Raw genomic sequence first — 23630 nt, 5'->3', positions numbered from 1 at the left:
CTAAAAAATAATCCTGACCAATCATGGCCTGTAACTGTACAAAGCAAAAAAAGCAAAAGCTACTGCATTGTTTTCAAGGTGAGCACATGCTGTGTCATCCATGTATGGAAAGAGACCTTCAGCTCAGAGCAGAGCAAAGGCATGAACGTAAACACACCCACCCGCCCCTGCCCATCAAGGAGCAAGGTCATTCTGTGTCCTCTGAGGGTGGGTGAGGGGCGGGCAGAAAGAACAACCCGAAAGCCTCTGAAGAGGGCAAAGATTCTGTTTACAGACATACGAAACTACCAGCGAGGCGACACACATGTGATGGGCGATACATGTGATGACATAAAAGTACACGAATGACTCCAAAAGCAGCTCGTCAGCAAACGTGAGAGGGTTTGTGGAACTTTGGCTTGTGTATATGGACCGAACTGTCAATCTTAACTGTACGTGCACCAAGAGCAACAGAGCAAAATAAACCACTCAAAGGCACTGCTTCGTTTCCACTGGCAGACGTCCTGGTTGGAAATAATCCCACCTCCCTATAAATACTGTTCATATCAGGCAGAGCAGACTGAACTCAAGCTACAGTCTTGAACAGCTGTCCCATGTGGAGTAGTTTACAGGCACCTGTTCAACAGGAGTGGAAAAATTTAGTTGGGTGGGGGGTTGCCTCAAACTACCAACACTGGCAAAAAAAAAAAAAAAAAAAAAAAAAAAAAAAGTTTCAATAGTGTTAACAATCTGTTACATTTAATGCATGAATGTCAACGTCTCGAACATACCTAGATTTTTAATTGTGAATTTTCTATGCCAGATTTCTCCAATCATTTGGTCCTCAATTCCTTCTAATCAACCAGCCAAGAGCTAGGACCAGGCCACTGCCTTATGTTATTTTTTTTATTTTCCCTTGGATGAATGTCACAATATGGAGAAAAAAAAAAGATCTGTCACTTCTGTTACATAGTGACTTTAAGGAACTTGTTTCCTATTATAAATGTGTGCTATGATACAGGTGTGAAGAAACAAGAAAGAAAGGGAACTCAATTTAACCAAGAACAAAGACTTGAAAAGAGAGGAGGGACAGAGGGGAGAAAAAAAAAAAGCTTCAGAGAGCCTACTGTGTGGCTCTGGAGAGGTTCTGTGATGCTCCGGTGAGGGTGGCCGTCTGTTACATTTGATCTGTGCTGTGGTTTTTGAGAGCCCTCAATTTGAACAGTGTTTGATCAGAGGACGAAGCTACACAGTGGGACAGGTTATTATCCCGAGTTTGTCTGTCCTGTCCTCTCCCATTACGTCGACCTGAGCTCGGCTTCAGTATACATACCACAAGCGTGAGGACGTAGAGTCTCTTGAGGCTGCGCAAACTGGTGCATACCCAGCTTTTGAGAGGGTAAATGGGTTTAAACCACCTTTGGGGAGCAGTTAAATAAAATGTCTGTCTGATTTAGGGCTAACGAAGCATTTTCTCCTGAGACTTCAGGTGATCCTTGCCTATAAACACACCACTAACAAACAGCTCATCGCACTGTGTCGCATCCCCACGAATGACCTATAACCAAACGCTCTGATGAGAAAGACTCCCACTCTACTTCTCTGAATGAAAGTCACTCCTTTTTCTTTCCACTATTTTTCTACAACTCCATCGCTCCCTCAGTCCCCAGAGGCAGCAGTAAACTAAATTATTGAGAGCACAAAAACGGCTCGGCTAATGGACGCTAAATAAACAACCCCCTCAGCCAAGACCTGACTCTTTAGATAGGTCTAACTATACACAACTGATTTGGTGTGTGTGTATCTCACTATTTGCAGACTCAGTCTCACATTCACTAATGAAACACTGAGATATGAAAATACACACAAGGCAATGAAAAACAAATGGTGATGGTGTAAAATACTGTTAAAAATGTATTGACTTTTTTTTGGTATTATTATGTACATTTAAGTAAAAAGGATTAACAAAAGAAAAAGAAAAAAAAAGATGATATGGTTTTATCAAATGACTTAATTGGACAGAGGCATATGTAAAAATTAACTTGTTGTCAATTATTATTGGAGAAGTTAAGCATACTGAGGCATTTTTATTAATTAAGTGGTCAAACAAACTTACAAATAAAATGTATGCATAGATGAATCGTTCACAATAAGATCAGTAAAATGCATTTTAAAAAAGTAAATTCTCATTTTATACCCTCTTTAAAAAGGTTTTTTTTTTAAAACTATGAGCATGAACTAAGAGTAAGAAAGCTTGATGCTGGACTGCGGACAGAAACATCAGCGGAACATAATGTGCTCTATACTGTAGTAACGGACAGTTATGTCAGCTTTTGGCTCTACTGAAAACTGTTGGAAACGCGAGAAATTCGCAGGTTGCCTAGCCAAGATTAAGCAACATTTCAGTGAAAAGGGAGTATGACAGAATCAATCAGTAGACTGTTCTGAGAACCTTTGCTAGGAAGCAAGAAAGCTTATTCTCTGTGTTGGGGAATATTCTAGCAAGCTTTAAATTAGTCATTCAGACAGGAGTGTGTGTTTTACATTCAGCAGGGCAACAGAATACATAACCACTACAGAAATGCTATATAAAGAGAGAGAGAGCGAGAGAGAACTTCTTTCTAGGATTAATCAATTTCTGCATCAAGCCCTTGAGTTCACACATATGGCTTCTCCAGAGGGGAGCACAGCTGGGGCCCAGGTGTGTGTGTGTGTGTGTGTGTGGTAATGCTAATGCACAGTGATGGGGATTTCCTGATAAAACCGCTCCACTGGGACTCTGACAGATACGAAGAGAGAGACAAAGACTACACTGGCCAAATAATGCTGATTCCCGGCAAAAGGATCTCTGTAGATTGTCCAACACTTTAGAATTAAATCAGCACAGTTGCTTACTATAGAATCAGCCATTTCTTCTGGTTTTTCAGCATGTAGTGCTGAGCAGTTACACGTACGAATGTCATTTTGCCCCGACCCTCGAGTAAGTCCCTGCCAGAGCTGACGGGGCAGTACTGTTATGTCTCTGTGCGACATAACTCCCACCTGAAGCCATAATTTCCCATCATTCAGGGTTTAGCTCTTCCTCTGCTGATCACACAGTGGGCCTCCTCTGAGGCTGTAAAGAAAAAACTGGGTCCTACTTTCTAGTATGTCTACCATGTGCTTTTGTTCTCTCTGACACCCACACCACCACAGCCAGTCCTGAAATAGAACTGGGCCTCAGCCGAGCGAGCTAACCGTGAGTGTGCAGGAGATAGGAAAAGAAGTCATTGGAGAGAACAAATGAGTGAATTGGCTCATTAGGGACAAACTGGATCCAAATGGCAAACGTCAGCAGAACTGTCTGTGAAGGAGGAAGAGGGGTTGAGAAAGCTCCAAATTGTGACTAAGTGGTCACATTTGTCCAAGCTGGTTCGACATGTCCTGCTGGTGCAACAATTTTGTCACAAGTTGTGCTGGTGCCCCACTTTTTTTTTTCCTCTCAATGTGCTGCCATTTTTACACAAAAAAAATCTAATAAAATCTCCTACATCACAACTGAAACTGACTAAATTAAGCGTTAGATCATTTTTTACAGATGTTATTTCTGTTAATATCAATAAATGTATCTCTATATCCTTAAAATCAGATGTTTTGTTGCATGCCTCACCTTCTTTCTGTCTCTCATGGAGCTCCTCCCTCTAACCATGATCTTGCAGCCAGTCTCTGCCTCCAGTTGCTTTGCTGTGAGTCCACGAGGGCCAAGAATTCTCCCAACAAAATTATACTGGAAAAAAAGTAAAGAGAGGGATATTAGAAGACATTCGGAAACTGATAGCATCTTTTATCAAAAACAGGACTGTGTGTATTCACAAAAACTCACTAAAAAGTGGGTCACACTTGAATTCAAATAAATACTTCATCCATTAATAAATGCGTCACAATCCCTGTTGTTTCAAAACTTTAACACTTAAATTCAAACATTAAAAAAAGGAGTTGATTAGTTTAATTGCAACTTCCATACAATGAAACTAAATTGTAAGAAACAGTTATTCTGAATAGAACTATTTTTGAAAAAAGGAGACCATTGACAATTCTCCCACAGAAAGCCCACTAGGGAGAATCTGTATGTAGTAGAAACAAGACAATAATTAAATTAGCTGCACTATAAGACCCTCAGAATTGTCTGCCTGATATTGTAAGCATGGTGTGTAATTGTTTATTTCAAGCGACAACATACAAAAAACCCTCTCTCCCACACTAATAATTCAATTAGCTTCAGTGCATCTTCTGACAAGCTAGCGTCAAGGCACTTTTCCAAATTAAATTTGAAAAAAATAAATCAACAACTGACGTAAAATACCTCAACTGACCAGGCGGCTAATCACTCTTCCTCCTCTGGCAGCCGTTTATGAGCTACGGCTACAACAACTCAGGAAGTGGGATAGAAAAACGAGAGCTCAAAAACATTGTCAAGCTCATGTTTGCCAAACAGAATGCTAAGCAGCGCTGCAAAGCCTCTTTCTTGCTTTTCCTCCTTCCTGCTCTTCATTTTTTATGTCGTTCATAATTCTTTCTTTCTGTTATCGTGCTCCAAGGCATGGAAAGGGGAAAAGCCGGCTGTATGTAATGTAAATAAGAAATGAAACAACGGGGGGAAAATTAAAGAAGGGGAGGGGTCTTATCGTGGCCCTTGTCCCTGACGCTGTGCTCCGGGGCTTTGTCTGAGAACACGCTTTATTTACCTCCGTAATCCTCCCAGCTTTACAGTGCCTCTCCGACAGCACTGCTCCAAATAAAAATAATAAAATAAAATCCACTCTTTCACTCTCTATCTCTATCAGTTCACTTTTGACTCAGGGTTAAGACAGAGGGAGTCAGTCTTCTTGTAAGTGCTTAATCCTGTCCTGTATGAATAGAGGCCACATACACACTGCAGCTTAATACGGTTGTCGCTCCGCTTCCGAGTGCTTAATCCAGTTCTGCGCGCGCAGGGTTTGGTTATTTATGAGTGTTAAAACCACATTCTATCACTCACAAAAAGTTCACGTACAGGCTGCCAAATAAATACGCAATGTGCGCTCGGAACTGAAAGAACTTTTAAACATTTAAAATCTTTGATGTACTGGAACATATTAAAAGTAGCACTACTTTAATACTACATGAGGCCTACTAAAAACTATGTTTACATAGTTAAGTGTATAAATGAAGTTAAATTAAAACAAATTACAATTACTATTACATTTCTGGATTCTTTGAATAGAAAGTTGGTCACCCTTCTTCAGTTAAACCTATTAGTTGCCTATTAGCATGTAAATTACTAGAATATTAGCCATTTACTAGTGCTAATTAAGCACATTAATACCTTATTCTATAGGACCATATTCTACAAACCCTAACAGCACCCAATATCAGAACTTAACTACCTTTCTTAATTTGCAGCTTATTAACTATTAATAAGCAGCAAATTAAGAATTTATCGAGAGAAGAGTCATAGTTAACAGTTAACAAGCGTTACAAAAAACCACTGATTTCAAAATCAATGAATATTCAAAACTGTACCAATTTCACACTTACAATAGTTATTATATCAGGAACATATACTTGTTTTTGAATATTTAACAGAGGGGCAACCAAGAATGTGCCCATTTTTAAATGACTACATACATAGTCACATAAAATCAATGTACAATTGACAAATTGACCTAGCCCGTAAATAATTTGGACAATTGGACACTTTGTTTCCCGTTGCTACTATTAGCTCTAACAGCTTTAACTCTTGCAGTGTTTCTTATTAAAAGCCTTATGCTACCAACAATCGACACTCCACTCAATAGCCAAAATAAAATGGCGACACTCCAAAGCCTTTGCAGTGGGCAATAAGATCATCAGAAAAGGAATTCCCAAAAAGACTGACTCCCAATTATTTAAACCCAAGGAACAGGCGGCATGACCTGCCTGGATAAACAGGAGAACAATGCTGTTTCTCTCAAACGGCTTATTGTTTCAACACAGATGACGCGGCGTAATCCGACAGCTCTGACTGTGTAGGTGGATCAGAACCGCTGGAGTTCTGCACACACATTCCAGACTCTCTCATGAGACGCCGAGCAAGGCACACGTGTAAAACTGTACTGAAGCAGCAGCGCAGCACGCCGCATCATGTGTCACCACCATCATAAGACAGTCAGAAGTGACAATGCCTTAGGTGAACATGTGTGCTGACTGTCCCTGTCGTCACCGTCACACGCACTGTAAACAAATCAGACGGTGATAAAACAGAAGCAAAAATGCATATGCAACAACACGATGCGTCAAGATGATCAGTTAGCATTAGAACTTCCATCACTCCCTCTCTTCCACAGGAGCACACCTGCACCATCTCGCCCTCCATGCAGATGAGAGCGGATTCTCCTCTGTGCGTATGCGTGTGTTGATGTTGATTGGACATGGCAGAGAGCAGCGGCCTGATGCAGTGGGGAAATTGCTCACTTTGAATACTGGAACCAGACAGTAATTACAGCCTGGAGGAGATGCCACCATTTTACTTCCTGTAGAGGGAGGAAGGGAGGCACGAGAGGAATAATACAGGAGAAGGGGAGAGAGAAATACTAACGTTTTTAGACGAAAACATGAGAGAGCGTTTTGACTATATGGTGGCACTCGTGTTTGCGAGAGTTTGAGAGGGGCAGAGATCAACCGCAAAAAGCCTGGAAAATTCCACCCTGCTGCCTCACAAACGTCTGCCACTAAAAAAAACACAGGGCTCTGTGTGTGTGGCACACATCAGCTTGTTTAGTTATTTCACCAACGAGGAAAATCTAAAATCCAGACACACCAGACAGACAGAAAAACACAACCACTTGACCGCTGCACTCATTTACATAAGTTAAATGAAACTCGCACCACCTATTCCTGACCCTGGACCACAAATCAGTCATACGGGGAAATTTTCATCTGAAATCTGAATAAATCAATTTCCGCTGACGTACGGTTTGTTAGGATAGGACAACATTTGGCTGAGATACAACTGTCTGAATATCTGGAACCTGATGGTGAAAAATATTAAATGTATTACATATTAATACAATTATAAATATTAATCAAATCATCTTTAAAGTTGTCCAAATAAAGTCCCTAAATTAAGTTGAGCTGTATAATTTAAATAATTATATTTGAATTTTACAAAGGTTACAAAAAGTTTACAAAATCTCTTCATGCAAGATTATCTTAATATTCTAATGATTCTTATAATGAAAATCAATATTTGTGACCCATACAATGCATTTTTGGCTATTGGTATTAAGGTTTTGTGGTTCAGGGTCACGTATGATCACTAAATTCAATTTATCCATTTTATTTTTTTTCCAGGCAAAAGACAGGAAGGAAGCTGACTAGAATAGCACCGCAACCCACAAAAAAAAACATGCATAGGGAGTTGAAGTGTCATCACAGATTCAGATGCTTCTAGTGTAGACAGCTTTGTTGAGCATAATGGGAGCGATGTACTTTTGTTGTGTCATTCTAGTCAGACTGTTGTTTTTTCAAACCTTTTTGTAGTGAGGAAACTACAACAATCCTGCCAAACTTCTAAAAGACACTGATTAGCCAAAATATAACACACAAAAACAATTCAAATTGGCTATGTTTGATTTGACGAACAGGGTTCCTAATAGTGGGTAAAGAGAGAATCAATGTCCTTCAGCTGCTATTTGATTACGTCACTGTGAACCTTGGTAACATGCCCACATAACTGAAAAATCTATATGCTGTGCACAAGAGTGTGTGTGCGAGGGTGTCAGTGTTAAGCTGTAGGGATGTATAACAGAACAGCCTAAATGTGAGAGCAAGCGGAGAGTTGAGCAGTTCAGGGACGTAGCCGAGGGACCTGACAGAGACAAACGAGCAGCAACGCTAACGCAACATTATACCTCCTACCCACCCGCTCCCTCCACTCTCCTTCTACCTCGCTCTCCTCCATCACAATCACTCCACGCTGCTCGTAAGGTCACGACTCACGACCCTTTATAACAGAATATTTAACACTTTCTGGTAATGGCATCACCAAAAACAACAACAAAAAAAGATGACCAGCAAAAAGAGGAAAATGGGATTACTGTCAATCAGGGATGGAAAGGAACAGGAGTGAAGGATAGTCGAAACTCTGCAACTTTAAGACGTACGAAGGCCAAAGTTTAAAAGCTCAAGCGCTGAGGATGGCAGAGAATAGAACATGTAGCGCTGTGATACTGATCCACGGCTCTGTGCATTAACTGGCGCTCCTTTTAAAAACAGGTGATGGACATTTACTGCTAATCAAAGAACCGGCTTTCATAAGATGCGCACGAATATATCATATATTGCCCAGCCCTAATAAAATACACATATTTTTGAAAAGTATGCATAATATTAATTATATGAATATAAATATACAAAAGTAAATACTTCATAAATATACACACACTGTGTGTGTGCATTTATAAATATACAAAGTTCACGAACATTAAGTAATCAAACATTTCTTTTGGATGAAACTAATCGCAACTAATCATTTGACCGCACTAAGAACATGTGCAACTGTGATCAGTTGTCTGGGGCCTTTGCTTCTAAATAAGGCTGTGTCTTTTGATAGGGTGCAATCATGCACTCTCTTAGCTTCTCCATGACCAATGAAAATGCAGGCAGTCAGCATTCACACCAATCAGACTGCACCCGTCAGCATTTATTCAAATCAACCTGTAGGTGTTGACAGAAAACAAATCAACACACAAGGTCAAAAGGTCAAAGAACACACAGCACGTAAGCTTGAGTGCATAGTTCCATGCGGACAACTCAAACATTGATCTTAAAAGTTCAGAAAAGCCCAACATTTCTACTATAAAAGTATTGAACATACTGACTCCATACATAAATCTCAAGTTGATTCTATCCGCATTCACAAACTGAGGCACTACAGAAACCATATTTCCACTGTTTTCAAAATGCATGTTGTATCTCCTATTCCCAACAATCAATTCATACTTTTTTTCAATCAATTCTTCTTCTTATTTCTCTCAAATAAAACACAATTTTGTGATTTTTAATAAAAATGTCTCAACTAGATCTAGCGACAGGCTTCTCTTTAGTAGCACTGTCAGATTTCCAACTATTTTGTGGCAAAGAACTACCCCTTTTTCTTAGATCTCTTGAATGATTTGAATTTCAATTAAATTCTAGGTCATTTTGGGCATACTTCAGTTCTAATGCCCATTCAGCTATATTATGAATAAAAAACTGTCTCTCAGTGAATGCCGTAAATTATACAGGGACCTCCTAACTTGGTATACCGCAAAAATATTAAAATACAAATTGAACAACAGGGGCCAAACCATGCAAGTTAATTTAGCAGAACTTGAAAATCAGTCCTATTTGTTTGCATCCCGTTATCAGCCGAGGGCAGATGGGGAAAAAAAAGAAGTAGTAGTACAATACTGCATTAAACGCTGCACTAGTTGAGGTTCTATTCAGTTCTGGACAACGCCAAGAAAACAGGGAGAGGACTCATGTGGAGAAAGGAGGGAGAGCGCTGAAAACAGCTAATCCAGCGAGTTGGAAAAGAAAATCGGAGGTAATGCATCCAACTGCGGCCTCCCAGTGGAGTGATACAAGACACGCTCTTCACACACACACACTGAAATAACAATCTGCTCGCCACAGTGTAAGCACATCTGTCACCAGAGTTGTAAAAAAAAAAAAAAAAAAAAAAAAAAAAAAGCATCAGAAAACAGTCTCCTCTCTCACCACATCACTTCTGTATTCTGCTCCGTCCTCTATTTTTCAGTTGGTTCTGTAAACAGGTGTCAGCACACAGCATCACCTCTGCCTCACCTCCCTCTTCCTCTGCAGCTTTACACATCTTCTCTATTCAGCACTTCATTTCTTACCTTAGTCATCCCTGTACACCTCCTCGCTCTCTCTCTGCCCCACATTTGCATTTTGTCTCGCTCTCTGCATCACATTTAGTTCAATCCTCCGGAGGGAAAGAGGAAAACATTACAATCCATGATCGTTCTGCTGCTGTCTCTGCAGCGTCTACTTGGATATCTGTATTTCATCATACAAAATAAAATCTCAAAAGTCTCGGCATATCATTCAATTAATCTATATGCCATATATCTAGAGAGATAGAGAAACTGAGTGTGGGAGAGTGAGTGAGAGCAGGAGGAGCAGAGATAACCTATTGGACGCCCTTGCTAATTACTAATTAACCTGTGTTAAGCAAGCGTGTGGAGGGGCAGAGATGAGAAACAGTTTCAACTCCATCGGGTTCGCAATGGAATCTGGTTTTTGTTTAGAACTGGTTTTATTTATTTATTCTTTTAACAAAAAAGGCAAACACCAGTAGATTATTGACTATTAACAACTCAAGGATGTCTCAGGTCTTCTATTGATGCAAAGGAACAGTCTATTAAAAACATTTACCCGTGTTGATACTGAATATATAAAGCACCAAAGTAAAGTAAATTAAAATAGCTTCAGCCAAGTAGTGAACATGATTAAATGTGATAAGTGAAACACTTGGTTGCCATATAGTACAATAAAATAAAAATGTAATATAAAATAAACAACATCTCTTTCTATTGAGCTGTACTTAAACTAATGACTCTTACGAGCCAGTTGTTAAAATTGTTTGCAAACTCATAGGGTAAGGCTGAAATACACTACAATATTCAAAACTACTAACAGCAGGCATTATTTACATACAAATATATAGAGAAGAACAGTCACACGCTAAACAACTGCTGATCACACACACTATCACTTTCATGATGTTCTGAACAAGAAACTCAAACAGAAGCCTGGGCTTTATTGCTAGGAGATGTGTACCATTAAAATATGTTCTAAAATTGGCTCAAAATATCAAACGTGTTTGACAGCCTCAGATTGAACGTAAGAATTGGGAGATTCTAGATTTCAGCAGTTTTAAAGCTTAAACCCCAACTACTTATTTGCAGCTCATTTGAGCAAAAGAAAAAAAAAAACTGGAATGGAAACACTTAATTTTTTTCAAATTATCTGTAGTCCAACACTGTTTCTGCCAGACAGACAATAATACCAGCACATGGGATTGTTTGATCACATGTTCATACTGTTGAAGTGTGACAGATCAAGGGTTTTATGACAAGGCCAACAAACAAATGCACAAGCAAATCACACAAGACAAATCCAAATGACAAAAAAAGCATTCAAACAGTCCAAACCTTATGGCTATTCCAAATTAGACTTCTATATCCCTCACTTTCCTTCTCTGTGTGTGTGTGTGCAATAATTTGGAGGGCAGAAAATCCAATCTGAAACATTATGACATGAGTCCTTTGAGAGCAAAGTAATTACTCTCTCTCTAAAGAGAATGAGAGAGAGAGAGAGAGAATGAGAGAGAGAGAGAGAGAGAGAGAATGAGAGAGAGAGAGAGAGAGAATGAGAGAGAGAGAGAGAGAGAGAGAGAATGAGAGAGAGAGAATGAGAGAGAGAGAGAGAGAGAGAGAGAGAGAGAGAGAGAGAGAGAGAGAGAGAGAGAGAGAGAGAGTGTGTGTGTGTGTGTCAGCCTGTTATCCCTAATATAAATCATCTTTTTTCATCTAGTTACCTCTCTTTCTCTCTTGTTTAATCCTCTTTAAACACCAGGAGCAAAATCAATCTTTGTAAGCTCCCAGCATTTAGTCCTGACATACAATAACAAAATAAGCAAACAAAAGCCACATGAGCGCAGTGGTGGTGCGGTAAACAGGTGGTTTAACAGATGACTAGTGTTACTAAAAGCTACAGTTCCATTTACATTTAATCATTTAACAGACGCTTTTATCCAAAGCGACTTACAAATGAGGAAAAGCGTAAGCCATTCATCATTCAAGAGTCAGCAATATTAACACCACTGCAGTATCAAGAGCTAAGAATGTAGAAGAGATAGCAGAAGTCAAGTGTAATTGTGGAAAGGTACTTTATTAGTATTATTTTTAATTGAACGCTAAAAACAAAATCACAAGCAATTAATATATATTTAAAACAACATCCCAATAAGGAACGATATATTCTACAGAGGTGACTGAAATGGTTACTATTAATAGGGAGCCATTTACTTATGGATTGGAGAAGAATATGTGGATGAAACCTGCATCACTTTGCTTTGACTGTCAGTCCTGCCCTCTTTTTTTTGGAGCCAAATGTAATTTGTGTCTGAATTAACACGAGCATGCTAAACAGGGCAGAGGAGGCAGCAAGGATGTAATCTCTCTCTCTCTGAGTCAGCCCAATGCACTGGACACACACACACACACACACACACACACACACAATTTCATATGCATCCCTGAAGATGTTGTTGGCTTCTAGTCCACCTGCCAAGACTGTCTGCGGAGGCCCCCAATTACAGTCTCTGAAATTCATCAGCCACACACACAGTGGCTTAGTTTCAAAACCTAGTGAGCTGCCTACATAGAAAATGGTTTTGGGTATCACAGTCATGTCGGAAAACACCCATGATGGCCAAATCTGCCATCTTGATACTAGAGAAACCAACATGTTGGTAGGCTGAATACTAATGATTCTTTCTGTAGCTTGTATTAGTTTGCATCACTACATCTCTACCATTAGGTTTGAGGCCTAAATTGCGACAGAACCAAAGTGCTTTTCCAACAATTCCAGAATGTTCCGCAGGATGGCTGACGTTCACAATGTTTTGAATGAGCGCTGGTGCTATAATTTTTAAACTACACTTCTGCATGCCGAAAATGTGAAACATCTGCATTTACAAATAGCAATTAAGAACGAACGTCAGTGAAATGAAAAGACTGGCATCTACAGAGAAGCGGTGACGAGGGGTCCTTGTGTGCGGGCAGACCTCCTCTGATGAATCAGTGCGCTTTTCAGAAATGGCTCGGTGTCATTTGCGAGGCTCGATTGGAGTCCTTTGGCTTCAAAAGCCCCAGTAATAACCTGCAAATTAAAACTGGAGGCTTTAGTTTGATCTCCAAGCTACCTCAATATTGCTTTACAAAAAAAAAAACATGCTTTCTATCCCCCAGCAGGCCCACCACCCTTCTCTCCCATCTTCCATCAGGCAGGGAGGAATAATCACGACTGAAAACCTTCACTAATCTCAGTATTAGACAGGAGGCCCATGCGTCCTCAGCTCAAGAATGACTCTAAAACTGAATGCAACTGAACATTCGTGTCGAGTCAGAATCCACAGGTGACCGTTCCTGAATCTCAGAGAAAGGATCATGTTTAAACTGCACACATATGGGCTGAATAATGCTGTTTTGAGAGGGAGAATTTAGCTAAAACTCTGAAAACAGTATGTGCTGATGCAGATGTGCCTGTGTTTACTGATACCGGTGTTTGTGCAGCGTGTCAACAAAATTACAATATGTAACCAGCTAAATGAATCGGAGTTATTTATACAACCCTGTGGCCACAGACACTAAACCACAGACATACATCTTCATAACAGTGTGCAGCCTGCAACACACACACACACACAAACAGCAACATTACAGCAGAAAGCAGTTCGTAGACGACAGGTGATGTAATAGGATTTTGTCCAAGGAGAGAGGGAGCTAAACGTCTCGCTGAAACTCACTGGCAGCACTAGAGGAAAGACAAAGATAGAGCAAGAGAGAGGGGGAGGAAAACTGTCACTTCCAGATAGACCTGGTCTGTCAGCCATCTTTTTTTTCCAGGCAGTCTATTCCATCTGAAAAGCTCTGGAGAGAAAGACTGTTACTGTATATAGACAGAGGTTTATAAACAGGGCAGCTACTGGAGTGCATTCAAAGATGTTTTGAAGGTCGCGGGTCGACCCTGATTGTTTGATCTAAGGTTAGATTCTTTTGATTGGCCGCACAAGTGTTCACAAGCTCACAGATACAAACACTTGTAAACTTACAGGTCACGTTCACAGGACAAGCTATTTTTATGAAATGGACGTTCTGTTCTGAAGACAGAGGAACCAAGACCCAATTACCCACAAGTACGTGTTAAGATTCAGGCTCAAAATACTTGTTTCTATTTTCTACATTGAAATCTTGTTATACATATTTGTTCTTTTCTATTCATTGTTTGTTTGATGCTGATACTCTATTTTCATTCCTGTGTCCTTTCTATTCTCATATTAATTTATTGTATATATAGACGGTCATAAAAATCATGTTACACTGCAAATGGTTGCGCATGCAACAAAAACAATTTAACAAAATTTTTAAATACAGAAAACAAATCGCACGCATATGGAAGAGTCCAGGACTGGGTGGGTTTATTTTAAAAGCAGTGAGTGTTTTCAGTTTACTCTCAAAGCAAGAGCGTGCAATCGGACGTTTAGTCTGGAAAGAGGGGCCTGACCTTGGTGGATGAGCCTACATGCGCTTCTTCCTGCATGCTTTTACCTTCTCACTCGACACTTTAAACGAGACCTCTCTCCTCCATTAGACTTCACTTTAAAATAACCTTTTACAGTGTAAGTGCTAGAATTGTGAATTGAAAGTAAAAATGTAAAGCAAGCTGAACTGTAACTAGATCAGATGTCAAGCTGCAGAGTGTTTAATATGCAGCGGGTTTAAGTTATAAAACACCAATGGAATATCTTCCATCTAACTCAAAGGCAACAGAGAAATCATTTAAATATCAACACCTCCGAATCACCAATCACACACACTTTATTCTCAATCAAGATGCTGATTGGATGACCGAGCAAAGTCTCCTGCCTGAAAGAGCAAATCAGAGAGACGGTGACTGAAGAGAACGCTAGCGTTTCCCAGCTCAATTATTCTTCCTTTCCCTGCGTGTTTAGAACATTAGGGTGGAAACGTCTGTGTGTGTGTGTGTGTGTGTGTGTGTGCGCCTGTGTGTTGTGAAACAGTGACTCATGCTAACCACCAGGGGGAAGAATAATGAGGCGAGACTTGCAGGGAACACAGTGAGAGAGAAACAGATTTGAGGGGGTCAGCTGGGGATTCTATGTACACTGGTGTGTGAGGATGTGTGTGAGTGTGAATTTGTGAGTGTGAGCGTGTGCATGTGTCCTCCTCCTGCACACACACGCACAGTTACTCTATATTTTCCATGGCATGACAGAGCTGTGCTGTTTATTCTAAAACGGTCAGCCATGTTTTCCAATAGCTGTTCCTACTATTCTGAGACGGACCGTTGTATGAACACTCTTAAACACCTACATACATTAAAATAAACAAATTGTTCTCTGTTTTGAATTAAATGACAGAAGTATACTTTTTTTGCAGTGAGAATGCATAAATGTTGTCTTGCTGGGTGTAAAACTGTCTCATTCCTAACCTAATATCTCAATAACTTGATGTACAGCATTCCAGGTCATACAAATGTGAATATTTTTCTCAAGTAAAGCAGTAATCATTGCAGGAAGTGCTTAAAAGTCAAGGCCAATTTAAAAAAGAAACATTCTGCAAAAAATAAAGATAAGCAGAGCAGCAGCCTCCATCTTAATTAACTGCTTCAAACTGAGAGAAACCTGTCTCTCTCTCCCTGTGTGTGTGTGTGTGTGTGTGTGTGTGTGTGTGTGTGTGTGTGTGTGTGGTCTACTGGGACAGATGGGGTGGCCTTTATCAGGGCCGTCAGAGGGAAAACGCATTTCATGCTCTGCTAACCCCCTTTTTCTCTCTCTTTCCCCTCTCCCTTGTCCACCTAGCAGAAGAATTAGGCAGCAAAATTGCTCCCTCTGTGATACGGGCCACCAGTGTGTGTGTTTCTGTTCACGAATATGAGAGAAAATGTCAAACATGATCATCTAAACGTCAAGCTACATCATGTGTTTACTGGTGAAAATGGTTCTCTTCAATGCAGAACACACTCCAAAAAGATCCCACTCTACTACTAGAACATGGCCCGTGGCATTCCGGCACCATTCCTAGCTCCCTGCGGGGGACTGATAAAACTACTGCTGCTGAACTACCTTATGACGGAGAGTCTTCATTTACTCCCAAACGACGTGTTTCCCCCCACTAGAGAACCAGAAGTAAACCTTCTCACCTCTAGATTTCATCAGACACTATAACTGTCAGTCATCTGTCACTACAGTAACAGTCAATCACTGTGCTTGTTTCTAGCAGCAGCTCAAGACCAAGAGAGAGAAAAAAAAAAGTAGTTCAAAGTGCATGTGTGAGACTTACATCTGGATACTCTTTGACCGGTACGAAGAGTTTCTCCTGTAGATGTACAATGGGTCCCACTGGCTCTGGTAACTCCAGGGGGTGTTTGTCCACCAGACCGTTCACTGTGTCGTTATACATGTCTTTCCTCACTCTGGTTATCTCTGCAGGTAGAAAAAAAAAAATAGACAAACAGATAAGAAACGGCAGAGTTATAAAAAAAAAAAAAAAAAAAAAAAAAAAAAAAAAAAAAAGACAAAAATGCAAAATTTATTTGTGCAAAAGGCCCCATTCCAGTGCATTTCTCCGTAAATTCAGTTGCCAAATATCACGAGAAGGAAAAAAAACACGAAGAAACACGTATTTTCAAGTTTCACAGTAACAGGAACTCAGTGCTAACAGTAAGATCTTTTAAACAGAGACTCTTTCATAGCTGGCAGCTCCAGATGAGGTTAAACTGCTGCTGCCAAAACATGATTAAGCTCAGGATGTCCATTCCTGTCACGCTTACACAGACACATACACACACACAGACACACACACACACACACACCCTCACGCTTATTCCCTCCCTCACACATAGCGGCTGTGCTTTAAAACCTAGCGAGCTAAATGAGCTGATAGTTTGGGTTTGAAACGAGCAGATGGCGCAGCAAATACACCTGTTGTGACATATAGGACTGCATTACACAAAAGGAACTGTCTGCATTAAGAGTAATTACTTGGGACACACTGATCTGATACCTGGAAAAGTGACGGAACGTTGGTGGCGCTTTGAAATGGAATGAGCAGCAGGCATGCAAATCCAATACTAGGTTTAGTCACGGCTGTCCAAAAACCGTGCAACAAATCGTGCATTATGTTCCAAATGTTTTAGAGTTACATGATAGCCTTAACTGACAAATGATCTGGAACTCAAGTACGCTGCTCTCAAAATCATTCTCCGCTGTGGAAACACTACCGTTTAGAAGTTTGTGAAGAAAATCTTGCTGACCTCAATTTTAAAAGAAGCCTCACTAAGAATACAGCAACTGTGAAATACTATTAAATAAAAAAAAAATGTATTTATGAATACATAAAAAAAAGTGAACAAAATTCAACAGCGTTTTTAAAAAAAATAGAATTTCTTGAATTTTTGTATAAATCTACACATTACATAACTAAAAAAAGCAAATAAACCTAGTTTGCATGCATTCCACTCTGTACTACACATAATTCAGCACTGTCTCAGCAGTATCAAGAAAAAAAAAAAAAAAAAGTGGGATCACAGCATTACTAGTGCTTACACACTTGAAAAAACTCTGACAGAGCGTTTGACAACTAGGAAAGTGTTAGATCCAGGTCAGTCTGAAATCAGGTGAGAAGAGAGCAAATTCACTAAACCCACTGATACGCCTACGCCAGAGTAATTTTTGGTTACATTGAGTGTCACTTTTCAAACCCTTGGATTTTTCCCTATATGTGCAACTTATGTCCAACAACTGGAAATACTGAGTGTGCGCGCATTTCACGGGGCCCCAGAATCCTGGGAGGGGTTGAAGAGTGACGCAACACCCAGATCAAAACAACAACAGCTCATGGGCCATGTAAGGATGAAACCTTCAACACAACTTATTTTTTCTCGCACGTTCAATGAGTCCCAAAAGAGATGACAACTGCTGCAAGTATATTAGCCACATTCACAAAACTCGATCCATCTTCTCTCTTGACCCGAGCTCAACCTCGTATTCCTCCACCCTTCTCTTTTTCCATCCCTCGCTTCCACCCAGTGGCTCTCATTCCCCCTTTCAGCACACTACAGCAGGAAGGATTTCTCTCTGGCTCTCTGGAGTAAAAGTGCTGTGTGTCTGCATGTTTAATATTCTTGGACTGCGAGAGAGTAGTTTAAAGTAAAAGCAGGAATTAAAAAATTTAAATATCCTCGACTCAACCAGAAATGGGTCATGAACAAGAACACCATTCATTTAAATCAGCTCCAAGTCTCAAACAGTATATGTCCCTCACCGTGTGACCTTTTAATATACATCAGAAATAAACCTAAGTGTAAATGATAATCTGCAGTGTGCACGTTTTATTTTTGCCTGTCTTTGTCACACGCATGCAATCCTTGCACCTAAAAGCACTCTTTTAGTGCGCACTTAAAAAAGAGCCAATGAAAAATAGAAACTAAAGTGTTTCTGTCCTTTGGCTGAACAAGAGAGCCACACTGAAATGCCACATTACCATAAAGCAGAAGAGAGAGAAAGAGAGAGAGAGCTATTGAGCACATGCCATTAGCAGGCACAAACTACGAGGTGAGTCCTAATTTCAAAGCCCAGACCACTGGTAGCCTAATGGTTAAGTACCTTGTTTGCCAGCACAAAGGTCGCAGTTTAAACTCTACTAAGGGGTGAGGTAGGAATGTGAAGAAGTGTTGACAACAAATCCTGGTCCATTAGGCAAGACACTGAGTCCCACAATAGCTCAGGGGTCAGGCTGCTGGTCTGGAGTTGGGTTTTCGTGACAGAGGGGGTTAAAAAGTGGTTGTGTAAGTTGTGACTGCTCTGGGTTCAGTTTGATAGGTATGCTGATGACGTGCTGCCTGTTCCACTACCTATAAATAAACTACAGGTCATCGTGCAGTTACGAAAACGCACCATGTGGGCTACCCTGCACATTGGGGTGCGAAAAAAGGACAAAAAAAAACCCCAAAACAACTGGTTTTAAACAATTTTCCTGCCGACTCTTCACTGTTGATCAAAAAATTTATAAAAAAAAAAACAGAACAACAACTTCAAAGCACTTTTGAACAGTACTATATGGAGGGAAGAATAGGGTGGCAGGCATAAAAATGCAAAAGGAGGAGGAACTGCATGTTAAGAACAAAAAAAAAATTACAAAAATTGTATTAGAAAGCAAGGCGGACAGTGCACACTTTAAAACCAAAACAGTTCTCCTCAAAACTGGTGAGCAGGTAAACAAGGTTAAAACATCCCAAGACCCTGAATCGGAGGCTGTCTGAACAGACTACACTTTCTCTCTCCTGTCCTTTCACTGCCAACCCATCCATCAAAAGAACTGTCCTGCCCTTATGATGGCTAATATAAGCAACATTACTACCTCAGTAAAGATGAGCTATAACTACATAAAAAGGTTTATATAAATATACATAGAAATGCTACCCATGACATCTGCAGTCAATGAATAGAGGTCTGGCTCTCATATTAGAATAAAGGTTAACAGGAAAAGGCCGATGCAAAGACAGAACTCTTACTGTGAAAGCTGCAGCTTGTAGCACTTCCATCTGTCTGAGGACTAGTTAACTGGGAGCTATTAAACAGATATTTATAAGATTCATTTATTTATTTATTTGTTACCAGTCAAAGGAAACACTCTAAGTAGTTACTCGTCCTCATGCAACCAAACCAACTTAATTCAATTCAAAGATCACATTTAGGGAGAAAAATAAAAATACTTTTAGACCTGACTGATTTGAGTGTTCAACTGTCATTTTTTTATTATGTCAGAAGGGATATTTAAATATACCGGTATTACTACTGTCAAGCACATCAGCTTTTCAAATATCAGAACAAAAAGTGTATAAACCTCAGCACACTGAACAAGCTTTGGTTTCAAAAGGTCTGAATTTACCATTTCTATTAAAAAACTCTTAATTGATAAGGAAGGGAGGATGAAGCACAGCGAACAGCCAGAGTTTAAAGAAACGGTGATTCCGCTGGTACTTTAGTAGATGTTACACAAAAAGATGGAGAGCGCTCAAAGCTCTTTAAGATTAAAATAAAAGAGAGGTGCTTGAGATGAAAGTCTGCTGATGTACAAGTTTTTCCACTTTAAAGCAATACACTTCAGCTATCATAAAGCACAGCTAGCCTCTGCATCCACAAGATTCCTGCTTAATGCATTCTCCGCTTTATTCAAGCTGCAAACGACTTTATCTCAACAGACAATTCAATTCTGCACTTAACTTCCAAACTGAGAAAAGAGGGGATTCTTTTGGGGGGGGGGAAAGAAAACGGTGTGCTCGAGATAGGGCCTTTGGAAAGTGTGTACATCCCTTATCAAAATGTGCACACCTTTTTTGAAAGTGTAAAATCCTTTGCCACCAAAATTCAGAATTCAGTACATTTCACTGCTGACGGCCAGCAAGTAAAAATCCTTTCAGAAATGTTTGCTTCATGCATGAATTCTGTGAACTCAGCACTGCATTTCATGTTTTGCCACTGAGAATATTTTCCTGCAGCATTAATATGGCTCTTCCAGAGAAATATGCTGCCGAGTTTAAAGAGATGCAACAGCTTGTCAAAAATCAGGTGATGGGAGCTTGTTTATGCAGGTACAACATGCAAGAGATTCTCAATTTCCTTGAAGCAGTCCAAATTTTCCATGTCATAAATAAAGAATTAAACGGCAAACACTTGATGCTGCAAAAACACCATTATGGAAATATGCTGCACAAAACAATTCAGACTGTGTAACTGACTTGGAAAAACTATACAATAAAGAGCAATATCCATTCTAATTTAAAAAAAAAAAAAAAAAAAAAAAAGAGTGAGAAAAAGTAGTACATGTAAGTAAGAAACTCATGAGCATTGACTGGCCTCAAGGTAATGATTATTTTTTTTGTTTATTGCAGTTTGTCTACTTTAACTGACGAGAGGCCAAGTTAAAAACTGCTCAGAGAACCAGATTTTCAGAGACTGTCTTCTGTAAATATTAGAGCTGAATTTCATAAATAAACATTCATTATTTTGGGCAGCGCCTCGGCTCCCTGTCAGAAGAAAAAAAAGACCTCTGCTTCTGAAAAAGAGGAAGGCAGAGGTGAAAAAGTCAAATACAGAAGAAAAATCTCTGTCTCTTTCATTCAGAGCTTACATGGACGGTGCAGCCACGCACCAACTCAAATGTAATCAGTTACCAGAGACTGAACTACAACACTCCCACTGAATCCTACAACCTACAGAAAAGAATTTACCCAAAAGAATTTAACTCTGGTTCAAGCTTCCACTGAGTCTGAACATGATTATTGCAATAAATCTTAAAAGGTTCATCCAACTTTGATTACTTGGCATCATTGTGTACTTTTGACTTCTATTTTAAAGAATGTTTTGGTTGCTTTTTTTCTTCCATTGTATCTTGAAAGTGAGAAAATGACAACAGCATTTTAATTTTTGATTGAGATATTATGTTACGTATTTATAGTAGATGTTTAAGTAAACAATTCATGCAATGCAACCACTCAGCCAGTGTTTTTTTAAATGCTGAACAGGATCCAGGTCTGAATTCCAACACTCAAGTGCCCCTTGCACCCAGTGCTCGATTTGCAGGGTTATGTCTGCAAAGTGTCACACTGTAACTGTTCGGCTCAACTCAGTGGAAGTGCTGGCCAATGCTGAAAGATTCCCTGGATGAGCACCAGCATCAGTTCAGTGGAAAAGATGTCGTGCAGGCTCTCAAATGAGCACACAATCACGGACACAAACACTCTAGAGTGTATGAGAGGGTGGTTAGTTAAGTTCTCTCACACACACACACTAATTAAAAGATCATTAAAAAGGGAGGTGGGGGTTAAACATGCACGTCCATTCCCTTAAGAGTTGTTTACATAGTTTAAAGTTTAAGAATTAAACCTTTTAACAATGCATAGACAAATGCATTGAAAAAAATCATACTTCCGGGTTTGTACAAGTTTCTGAGATTATTTTATTTTTTTTCTTCTTGAGTAGTCAAGTATGGAACTTCTTATATGGGCATTTCTCCTGGAAGCCTGCACCTGCGCAGGCATAGACCAGAGAGAGCGAGATCACGCTCATCAGCGCGTTTCACTCGGTTGCACCGCACAGGACTCGCAAGGGAAGTAGGCCTAAAGTTTTTGGTTGTATGGGAAACATAACCTTGTTAAGCATCCCAAAAGAGCCCAGTGTTACGTGAATAGTGGATGCCCTTTGTTTTTGTTGAGAAACGTTTTATAAAGAAAGCCCAGTTCGACGCTGGATTTGTACATTGATAGCGAAAGATTGAGCGGTCCCAGCTATAAAAGATCCTGGTCATGATTCAGAACTGCAGATGTTAAGTGAAACGGCATCAAATGTCTGTTTTGTTGGCAATCGGCGCAAGTGCTCGTCACTCTTTAGCTCCGCCTACACGGCACGCCTCCAGGAGCTAGGATTTTTTTGGAGAGAATTGTAAAGCTGTATCTTTCTTTTATAAATAGGATTATAAAACTAAAGATTTTTTGGATGCAGTACTACTCTATATGTACTCAAGATCAACATAAGATTGGGTAAAACTATTATGCCCCCTTGAAGACAACTCACAAACAAGTTCCAGATTCGCATTTTGATGGGAAAAGGGAGCATTTCGTTTTAAGCCAGGGACTGAATGGAAACAGTGATGGACCCAAGCATGTCTGCGGTTCTCACAGGCCATGAGGAAACACATCAGCTGCATTAGAAACTTCAACACGTCATCAGATGGGCAGGAGGTGGAGGGGAAAGGCATTTCAGAGATAGAAGATCATTTCAGAGAGAGGGCCAACATGTCCAATAACCAACAGGTCACAAAGATTATACATGTCCTTGCCAACAACAACAACAGGTGTTTGAGTTATATGATATCAGAAAGACTGAGGATTAAAAGATTAGAAAGCTGGACATTAGTAGTGGAATGAACCTGATCCCTGACCTAACACACGCTCCGATCTCTCCATCATCTCGCTGCGCATTCCCAGATTGTCCTGCTGCAGTCCGGGTTTCCGCAGAGCCATTATGAGGAGCTAAATTTAGCAGGGAGGCTTGTCACACTTGATGATATGGTGCAGGGTTATAGAGTAGAGCTATTGGGGAGGGGGTGGGTTTGGGTTATCATTCAGGACGAGAGCACAACACAGTTACTGCAGTGGTTTAATGGCTGCCCAGCAGAGCGCAGGATCTAACCACAGCCTGTAGATTACTCTTACACCCGACCCATACGATGTACAGGGAATCCAACGGCTTCAAAGTCTGTGGTCACAAGGAGAGGCTGGTCACAGCTGGTCTGTTCAAAACCAGGTGAGTTTGGGACACTGGGGAACAAAAGAACTGACACAGCCCGGCCGATCCAGCCAAATACACATGAATGCACAAGTGTTTCTGTAGCACTATTCAGCTACTTTGCTGCTGTTGAATCACTGAGGCATAAAAATAATTTTTTTTCAGTTCTGAGCTTGTAGTTTAAACTAAATGTGACTGAAGAGACAGCATGATATGACACCAAAGAAATAAAGAGACAACTATGTACTGTGTATTGAATTATTTTTACTGGAAAAATTGATTGAATTTACATTTTTCAATATATGAAACAGAGAAAAATGTGTTGTTCTTTATAACAACAAAATGTGGGAGCAAGAGGGACGCAAACATTTAGAGAATACAGATCTTAAAATCAGAACGAAACTCTCCAAGAACTGCAAGAAAACCCGGACAAGCAGGCAGACCAAGATGCTTCAAGGACTTTGTTCCCTCTCAGACACACGCACACACA

General features: G+C 40.0%; 1 protein-coding gene across 4 annotated transcripts in view; it reads right to left on the bottom strand.

The window, feature by feature from the left end:
- Positions 1-23630, bottom strand: part of qkia (QKI, KH domain containing, RNA binding a) — a 59606-nt gene that overhangs the window by 25622 nt on the left and 10354 nt on the right. For all 4 annotated transcript variants that reach the window (XM_043263260.1, XM_043263262.1, XM_043263261.1 and 1 more), the window contains exons 2-3: positions 16134-16276; positions 3629-3745 (exon numbers count right to left, since the gene is read on the bottom strand). In XM_043263260.1, coding sequence (XP_043119195.1) covers positions 3629-3745; positions 16134-16276 — 260 coding nt within the window. The remainder of the gene's footprint in view (positions 1-3628; positions 3746-16133; positions 16277-23630) is intronic.

Source organism: Puntigrus tetrazona, chromosome 17, assembly GCF_018831695.1.
Source record: "Puntigrus tetrazona isolate hp1 chromosome 17, ASM1883169v1, whole genome shotgun sequence".
NCBI classification, from domain to species: Eukaryota; Metazoa; Chordata; class Actinopteri; order Cypriniformes; family Cyprinidae; genus Puntigrus; species Puntigrus tetrazona.
The sequence above is the reverse complement of the archived record's forward strand: the minus strand, read 5'-3'. Positions and strand labels throughout refer to the sequence as shown.